Source organism: Camelus dromedarius, chromosome 2, assembly GCF_036321535.1.
Source record: "Camelus dromedarius isolate mCamDro1 chromosome 2, mCamDro1.pat, whole genome shotgun sequence".
NCBI lineage: Eukaryota > Metazoa > Chordata > Mammalia > Artiodactyla > Camelidae > Camelus > Camelus dromedarius.
The window spans coordinates 52,466,439-52,475,179 of record NC_087437.1 but is presented as its reverse complement, the minus strand read 5'-3'; the positions used below and the strand labels follow the sequence as shown (position 1 = coordinate 52,475,179).

At 48.6% G+C, this 8,741-nt stretch overlaps 1 protein-coding gene across 1 annotated transcript; it reads left to right on the top strand.

Annotated features, from left to right (window-relative positions):
• The first annotated feature begins 347 nt into the window (after positions 1–347).
• TMEM41A (transmembrane protein 41A) lies at positions 348–8,680 on the top strand. Its single transcript, XM_010976166.3, has 5 exons — positions 348–538; positions 2,226–2,379; positions 4,436–4,597; positions 4,961–5,099; positions 6,806–8,680. The coding sequence occupies exons 1-5, from the start codon at positions 420–422 to the stop codon at positions 7,024–7,026; spliced, it is 795 nt and encodes a 264-aa protein (XP_010974468.3). The 5' UTR covers positions 348–419; the 3' UTR covers positions 7,027–8,680.
• Positions 8,681–8,741: the final 61 nt, after the last annotated feature.

Genomic DNA, 8,741 nt, shown 5'->3' with positions numbered 1-8,741 from the left:
CACGAGGGCTGCATTTGCTTTGTTACAGCTGGTGGTCGACCAGACTGTCTTGACCACCGGACTGCAAGCTGGCTGTGGGCAGGGCTCGTAATTCATGCCTGGATCTCCCAGCACCTGACAGAGACCCTGCAGATAAATGGAGAAAGAGAGGGATAAACGTAGAAAAATACACACAGACAGGAGAACAGACGCACGCGCAGAGGGGCTGCAAGACAGGTTTGAGAAGCAGTCGGCCCAGGGGCACAATGGGTGGAGTCCAGGCCCGGGGCGGGGCCTGAATCTGGGGGCGGGACCTGCAGCGGACCCCGCCCCGGTCCGTCTTCGAACGTGCTCCGCTGGCGCAGTCCGCTACCGGCGTGGTCCCCGGCGCTGCCTCCAGGCTCTTCGGTGGCCCAGGAGGTCCGGGTGAGGGCGTCCAGATGCGCCCCCTAGTCGGCCTCCTCCTGGTCTTCGTTGGCTGCACCTTCGCCCTCTACTTGCTGTCGACGCGACTGCCCCGCGGGCGGACACCGGGCTCAGCCGAGGAGGCTGGGGACAGGTGCGTGGCGGTGGTGGCGCGGACTGGAGTTCGGGTCAGAGGAAGGGAGCGAGGTCCGAGGATGGGGTCTAGGAATCGGAGATTCGGGATCTCGGATCCGAGCAGTTGGAGGCTGGGATTTGGGGTTCAGTTCTGGGACAGGAGATCGGTTCTCATCTACACGGTCTCTGGCAGGCCAGGTGGACGGGAGCCGGGCCCGGCCCTTGCTGGGATCTGCGTGCTGCCAGCTGCGTGGGAGTGCTGTTTGGTGCCTTTTGGAGTGGCGATTTGCAGAGGGAAACGCGGCGCCTTATCCCGGGCGGAGCTTGTTTGAGCACATCTGTTTGCGCCGTGGCAACGCCTCTTGAGCCGTGTTCCCGTCGCCTTCCCAGGCTCAGCCCTGACCTCGCTTTGCAGCCGACTCTCGCCCCTATGTGGACCCGCAGCTCCTTGTTCATGACTGCTCTCAGCCTCCCTCCATCGTCCTTCTCACCCCACTTCACTTCTGTCAGTTCTGCCCTTGGGAGTTTAAGGCATTCGGTCTCCAGGAGAAACACATTGCATGGACAACTTTAAATTATTCACGAATTAATGATCGGGTCCTCCCTTCTTCCTGGCTGTCTCTGCTTTTCCTTCTCATGATAGACTAGGTGAGGGAGGAGGCGGTACAATACTACATACTGTTTATAAAGTTAAGGGAAGTGTGCAAGGATTGTTACTGACTTGAATTTGATGACAGCTGTTTTCAGTGACTGTATCCTTTTGCTCTAGCTGAGAAGGCTCTGCTGTGGATGTCAGACATACTAAGAGAAACATTTTGATGTGAACCAGGAAGGTTTCCTTATAATTGGTTATAAATATAATTATAACTGATAATAATTATAATCATTGATGGATTCAAGGGTTGTTCAGAAGGCGGAGGCAGAGTAGCGTTTACACTGTGACCCTTGTACAGGATTCAGAGTGCACTGAGGACCAGATAAAGATCAGGTGAAAAGGCAGACTCTTTGAAAAGGTTGGTTTCAAGCCTGACATATAATCGAGAAGATTGTTTATGCTGTGGGGCAAATATACTTTACCGGGCAATCTTTAATTGGCTTGTTTGTGATTGATAAAACAGTCATTTTACCTAGTAACTTAGGAGCGGTGTGAAGTTTGGATTATCCTTGGCCCAAAGCTTACAGAGGAAGGGGTGCTCCTAGAAAGGAATGCAGTTTAGGATGTTTATTCATTTATAAATAAATAAACTATTTTGGACTATTGTGGCTACCATTTGTTGACAGTTTATTTTTTTTAAGATGCTATTTAGGATGTTTCCATTTGCCTGGAAATTAATCCGTTTGCCTCTTAAGAACAGATCATAAAACCAGAGAGCTAAGAGGGAACTTAGTGACGATCCAACACCAACCTCATTTTTCAGATAAGGAAACTGAGGCGCAGGGACTAGCCCAAGATCACACCACTAGATGGTAGCAGAGTTGAGATATTACCCCAGATCTCTTGCTTCCAAATCAAGGCTCTTCTCTTAGTCTCTGCTGTGTTGTATCAGGTCATCCATCATCCTGGCCTCCCATTATGTGTGTGTTCCCAGCAGACCAGATGATGAGCACATTTATAAACCTACTTTGGAAAGAAGACACAGGAAGTGACTTTCTTAGGTATTAGGCCTTTCTGGACTCATGTTTCCATCTGCTTTTTCAAATCTCAGGTCACTGTGGTTCCCCTCAGATGTGGCTGAGCTGCGGGAGCTCTCCGAGATCCTTCGAGAATACCGGAAGGAGCACCAGGCCTACGTGTTCCTGCTCTTCTGCAGTGCCTACCTCTACAAACAGAGCTTTGCCATCCCTGGCTCCAGCTTCCTGGTCAGTGTCCTACCCTCCTTCTGTGCCTGCCTGGAAGCCACCTTCTATCTCTGCAGAGGGGCCCTTAGGCTGCAGATCCTGTCGTCCAGAGGAGGGACTACTGTGGCTACCATTTATTTACAGCCTCCCCTGTCTTGGGCACTGTTCTAGTTGCTTTACCTGCATGACTTTATATAATTCTCCCAAAAGCCAATAATGGCTGACAGGGTGGGGAGGGGGTATTGCTGGGCTCTGAACCCGTGCCTGACCATCTCCAGAGCCTGCCTTTCCTCTCAGGTGTGCTGCTTTTGTTTCCAAGGATTTGACAGCTGTGAAGCACTATCCTTGAGAGAGAGAGAGACATCCCCACCCCTCCCCAGGCTGGTGCAATTCTTCCTCCTCAGAGCTCCTTTAATGTTCTGCAAGTTGGCACTGTTTTTCTTTAGTTCTTTTTTTCTTTAAATCTCTTTTCTCCACCAATCTGTGAGTTCCTTGAGAGCAAGACTTGTTCCTTAGTTTCAGCCTTTATGTTTCTCTACGTGGTACAGGAAAGTGCCTTTATAAATGTTTGATGAACAGATGCAGGGTGTTCATGGGGCTGTTAGGCTGTGGAGGATTGGGAAGTCTCCCTGGTATGGAGAGGACAAGTCGTTCTGATTTTCCAGGCGGCCTCCCAGCGCTTGGGAGCTGCAGTGTTAGATCTGGGCTTGTGCTTGGGCACTTGGATGCTTCTCTTCAGCTGCCATCTCAGGGTATACACAAGGATCTGTGCCGTCCTCCTGACAGCATTTTAAGCTGGTTCGTGTAAATGTATGTATATGTTAGGACTTAGGGTAGGTTTGAATCCCAGCTATGTAACCATGAGCAAGACACTGAAATTCTCTGACCCTGTTTCCTCATCTGTGAAGTCGGTCTACTCCTATGTAACCCCCTAGGATTGTTATGTGGGCAATTTAAATGATGCAGTGGGTGCAGATGGCACCTGGCACACAGCACCCTTCAGCACTTGTTGAATGATGGAGTGACTAAGCAGGAAGCCATGAAAACTTCTTTTTTCCCTGCTTCCCTCTCCCGCCCCAGTGTCTTCTCCCTCCTGCCACAACATTCAGCTCAGGCTGGATCCGCTTAAGCAGTTTTTTTTGTTAGAAACTAGAAGAAAAGCAAACGTGTCTGTGCCAAGAGAGATGGGGGTTGGGGGTATGTGGTGCTTGAAGTAAGGCGCTGACCGCTGGCGTTGCCCCAGTACCTCTTTCTCTCTTGAGCTGATCCGTCCTCAGGGCAAAGAGCCACCTGCTACCTGGGGGTGAATCCTGTCTCTGCTCAGTGTGACCGTGGGCATGATACTTAATCTCTCACCAGGGGGAGGAGGTGAGATGGTGTATGACACAGGCTCATAGTGGGGATTAAATAAGACATATGCTTAACACATAGCAGGTGCTGAGCAGACCCCCACCTTCTCACTTCCAGGTGCCCCCTTTACTTTCTCTCTTGGATCCCATGTTTGGCAGAACGATGTCTGCCAGTCAAACTCCATTTAGGAAGTATTAGTTTACTTTCCCATTTTTGTTAATCTAAGGCTTTCTGAGTGTCAGTTGGAACTCTGACACGGAGCCCCCGGCGTTACCATACCACATAGATGTGATTCCCACAAAAAGTAAAGAAATGAGACATTTTACATAGCTTGTGTGATCTTACTGAGGAAAAATTCATGGCTTATGTTCATTTAAAATAGCAAAAATAACTTGTGAGTTTCATTTCTGTCTTCTCAGAGCATCTGTGTTTGCAGGACCTACCACAGCCCGAGTAGCAGGCTGGGTGTGGTCTACACAGATTTCCCGGGTTCATTCTGTCCTGCCCTCTGAGGTTTTAATCCTCTTTTCAGTTTTAAAGGTGAAGCCTGAGGACTGGATTGTTCCCAGCTCATTCATCACCCTTCATTCACCTCTTTAGGATGGGAGTTGGGTTTTGTCTGGGAAGATTACCAAAGGAGGAGGGAACCTAGGACTCTTGGGCTCCAGGATGAGGGGCCTGGGAGCTGCCAGATATTCTTACGGCTGAGGGTTTGTTTTCCTTGCAGAATGTTTTAGCCGGCGCTTTGTTTGGGCCGTGGCTGGGGCTTCTGCTGTGCTGTGTGCTGGCCTCGGTGGGTGCCACATGCTGCTACCTGCTCTCCAGTGTTTTTGGCAAACAGCTGGTGGTCTCCTACTTTCCTGACAAAGTGGCCCTGCTGCAGAGGAAGGTAAGGCTATAGGGCACGTCCGAGTGCTAGCCCCCCAGACGGTCACCGCAAGGCCCTGAGGGGAGTGAGGAGCAGGGATTTCCCACAATGCTCCTCGGCCCTGCCTTGGGAGGTCCTAGGGGTCCTTTTGATGTCTCCAGGAGGAACAGACCTGAGATCAGTCCTGGTCCATCTGTGCCCTTGGGCAAATTCCTGACTTCTCTGAGCCTCAGGCACCTCCATTTTTAAAATGAGGAAAACAATGTCTGCGCTGGAATTTGCAGAATATGTACATTATTGTAGCACAGTGCCCGGCATCTACATAGTTTCAATACCTGGAGATTTCTTCCTGCTTCTTAATGACCTTGTCGTCTTTGGCTGCAGGTGGAGGAGAACCGAAACGGCTTGTTTTTCTTCTTACTCTTTTTGAGACTTTTCCCCATGACGCCAAACTGGTTTTTGAACCTCTCGGCCCCAATTCTGAACATCCCCATCCTGCAATTCTTCTTCTCTGTTCTTATCGGTAAGACATGGGTGAGTGTAAGTCTCGCGGGTGTCAGGGGCACGTGCCTGCCGCTGCGAGCACAGGCTCACGAAGAGCATCGCCAGGCCTAGGAATTGTTCCTGCTCCCAAATCCGCTCGGGCTTGAACATGAAAACCCATAAAAATACTTTAGGAAAAAACAAGGATTATTCATTCCACAACTGTTCCTAGCGTCTGTTGTGGGTCCAGCACCATGCCAGGCACTCGGGTTGGAAGAGTCATCCGTGTAAAACACGTGACTTGGCCATAGTCAGGGCTCAGTCAATGCCTGCAGGAAGAGCGGAGTTGGAGTGAGGGTTTGTGGGCGGAAGAAAGGGTGGAGGCAGGGAACGGGGCAGAGCAAGGGGCTTCCTGTCTGGCTTCGGCCCCTGTCTTGATCAAGATCTGCCTTAGGAGGAGCTGGTGCTTGTGAGGTTCCCTCTTGCCTCTTGACAACCACGTGACCTTCAGCAAGCTCCTCACCCTCAGTGGGCCGCGTGGCCGGATAAGGGGCTAGGACTAGAGCAGTGTTTCTCTAAGTGTGAGCTTTGGACCACCTTTATCTGAATGGTAAATGCTCACATCTTGTAAAATCAGTGACTGTTACTTTCTCCACACTGGAAGTAAACCATCCTTAGTCTAAGGCAAGGACTGCGTCTCTTAAGCCTGCTTTGGAACATGGAGGGGAAGACGACTCAGGGCGTCTGGGTCAAACATAACAAACCTGTGGTTGAGCAGATGCTATTAATAGGGAATTCTTGAGAGAAGTTGAAATCGTAAATGGAGGCAAAGTCTACCGCAGCCAGTTCTGGTCAGATCGGCTTTCAGGCAAAGAGCCTCAGTACCTCCGTCGGCAGCCTGTAATTGCCTGGGTGGCACGAGGTTTAGAAAGTCTTGGAGACCAGGATTCTAGCTCCCCCTCTGACAAGCTGTGTGACCTTGAGGAGTCTATGATCTTGAGGCCTCATCTACTAGAGAAGAGGAAGGGATTATCAGGGGGTCCCAAACCAATCAGAATCTTGGGAGTGAGGGTCGGGAGAGGCTGTTAGAATGCAGGTTCCTGGGTTCTGCCCCAGACCCAAAGCAGAATCTCTGGGGTGAAGCCTGAGGGTGTGTTTTTAACAGCTTCACTGGGGGGTTGTTATACAACCAGCCTCTCCAGCTACCAGGCAGTCTTTTGGGATCCAGTGCACATGATGACGTCTGAGAGACAGTACAGAACGTGAATAGTCCTATGACTTGTAGGAAACTTGCTGCTGTCTTAGGCACACTGTGACTCTCATAACGCTGCCACCTCTCTTTGCTTTGGCTGTTGGGTGCTCAGAACCAAATCTGGGGACACCTCTGGCAAATGAGTGAATTTTATGCATTTTTGCATAAACTACTGATTATTCTTCACTTATGTTTTATTCCTCAGTCATTTTGTTTTTTTCTTATTTAAAAATTTAAAAATCTTACTGAAGTATATGTATTTTTGTAAACCATCTCAAGTCCTTTTGTTGAACAAGGCAGATGCATGTGGGAAGCAGGGAAAGGACGGGAAAGAGTGGAAAAGAAGGGAAAGAGGTGATGTGTTTTGGGGTCAGGAGTTGGGCAGAGACAGCACAAAACTGGAGCCACAGTTGTGAATTACTGGTGACATTTCTGAAGGACTGTTTTTCATCTTCCTACCCCAGTAACAGGCTCTTTCCCTTTTCTTCTTCCAGGCTTGATCCCGTATAATTTCATCTGTGTGCAGACAGGCTCCATCCTGTCAACCCTTACCTCTCTGGATGCTCTTTTCTCCTGGACAACTGCCTTTAAGCTGTTGGCCATTGCCCTGGTGGCCTTAGTTCCTGGAACCCTCATTAAAAAGTTTAGTCAGAAAGACCTGCATTTGAATGACGCACGCAACGCTAATCATCTAAATAGTAGAAAGGACACGTGACCTGGGTCCTTTGGTTGCTGTGTCCCTGGACTCCCTAGTTTGTTTGTGTAATGGTTGTGGTCCTTTGAAGCCCCCCTCATTGTTTTTAAATTATTGTCAATAGCTGATTGGGACACCGTTCGTCTGTGTGCACTCTCTTGCCACAAAGGACACCCTGCTCTAGGAGGTGAATTATATCAGGTGCTCACACAAGCCCTGGTTTAGCAGGATGCTTGCTCTGCAAAACGGATGGCCTGCTAGCAAGTCCTGTTATTTCATTGAATGACAAGGAATTCAGGGTGGTCTGTTGTATGTGCCTCTTGTCCAGCGCTGAGCCGCCTCAGGAGAGGATGCTGGTGGCCCTTGTCCAGAGTGCCTCTTTTGTACAGTGATAGGCCGTTGTGACAGGTGGTATCCTTTGAAGTCCCCTGTGGACATGCTTAGTTTAGATAATGACCTGTAAACCCACCTCACTGACACCACTCTTCATCTTGTTAGTCTCCTGAGAAGTGTTTCTTCTGTACTTTTTTTCTGATGACCTACCTCTGCCATAAATCAAGGGAAAGGAGCTGATGACTGCATAGAACGTCCATGTACAGCTCAAAAGCACAGTGATTTCTGTGATGCTCTTTGTGTTCGGATGCAGTGATGTTACCACATAAGTCAAATCTCCTCTTGGCTGCATGTCCTGACACTTAAGCTGGATTGCTAACAGACTATTACATATGAATGGAGTAAACTCTACGTTATGAATAGTTCTGGAGAAGTTCTTACGCATCTGGATGGGCAGAGCCCTTGACTCACCTGAATCAAATGACCATCAGTACATTTTCTGGTCTGTCCTTTGTGGGAGTCCCTCCTCTGTCCTGCTGGGAGAATGGATTCAGTACACTTGAGCATCAGCCCATATATTCTCTGAATTTTTTTGTTGTTGTTTGTATGTTGTCATTTGCTAAGGGTAACTGAGGGCTAATTCTATTTTATCTTTTAATTCAAAGGGGAAAACTTGGTTTTGGATTACTTTGTTGTGTTGTATTTTAATTATCTATAGCTGTCATTGCTTCCTCTATGGCTGTCGTATTGAACTGGCACAGACCTGGGTTAACACTTCCAAGGACAGAAGGACCCTGACACCTAAACTGAGCAGCTCTGGGATCCTGTACTCAACAGGAGTAACTCATCATTTCTTTCCAGAACTGTTGCCCTTGGGCACCATCTGCTGGTTTGACTGATTTGACTTGGCCAAGAATCTTGCCAGGGCTTTAATGTGGACCAGTTGTTCTACATGAATTCTTGGGAATATTCCTGTTCAGTAGGAAGAATGAATTCCCAAGCAGTATTTTTTGGACACAGTATAATCCATAACACACAACAAGGACTTCATTTTTAAGCATGTGTTGCTTTAAAAAAAAAAAAAGCCTGATAACAGGAGTGGGTGAGAGGAGGCGGCCAATGGGAGTTGGAAATCCGTGGCTCTTTGTCTTCTCAAGTAGGAGGAGGGAAGGGCAGAAACAAGGAAGGTTTCTACACTATTGATAGTGTGTGCCCGTTGCCCTTTATTGGGATCCTTGGATTTGTGTCGCTCCCTCTTCCCCCATGATTTTGCAACAATGTGCCTTATCAGTTGTGAGTTTATAGGCAAAGCAATTTCCCAAATAAATGGATATAAATGTTCTGTGTGGTGTGTGTTTGATCATATTGCTAACAGTACCCTAAGGAAAAGACAGGACAGAAAA

What these genes read in the sequence shown, in the direction of transcription:
- TMEM41A (XM_010976166.3), top strand. Translation starts at nt 420, where the DNA reads ATGCGCCCCCTAGTCGGCCTCCTCCTGGTCTTCGTTGGCTGCACCTTC. An exon ending in GCCGAGGAGGCTGGGGACAG is followed by an intron (nt 539 to 2,225) that starts GTGCGTGGCGGT and finishes TTCAAATCTCAG; the next exon opens with GTCACTGTGGTTCCCCTCAG. An exon ending in CTTCTTCTCTGTTCTTATCG is followed by an intron (nt 5,100 to 6,805) that starts GTAAGACATGGG and finishes TTCTTCTTCCAG; the next exon opens with GCTTGATCCCGTATAATTTC.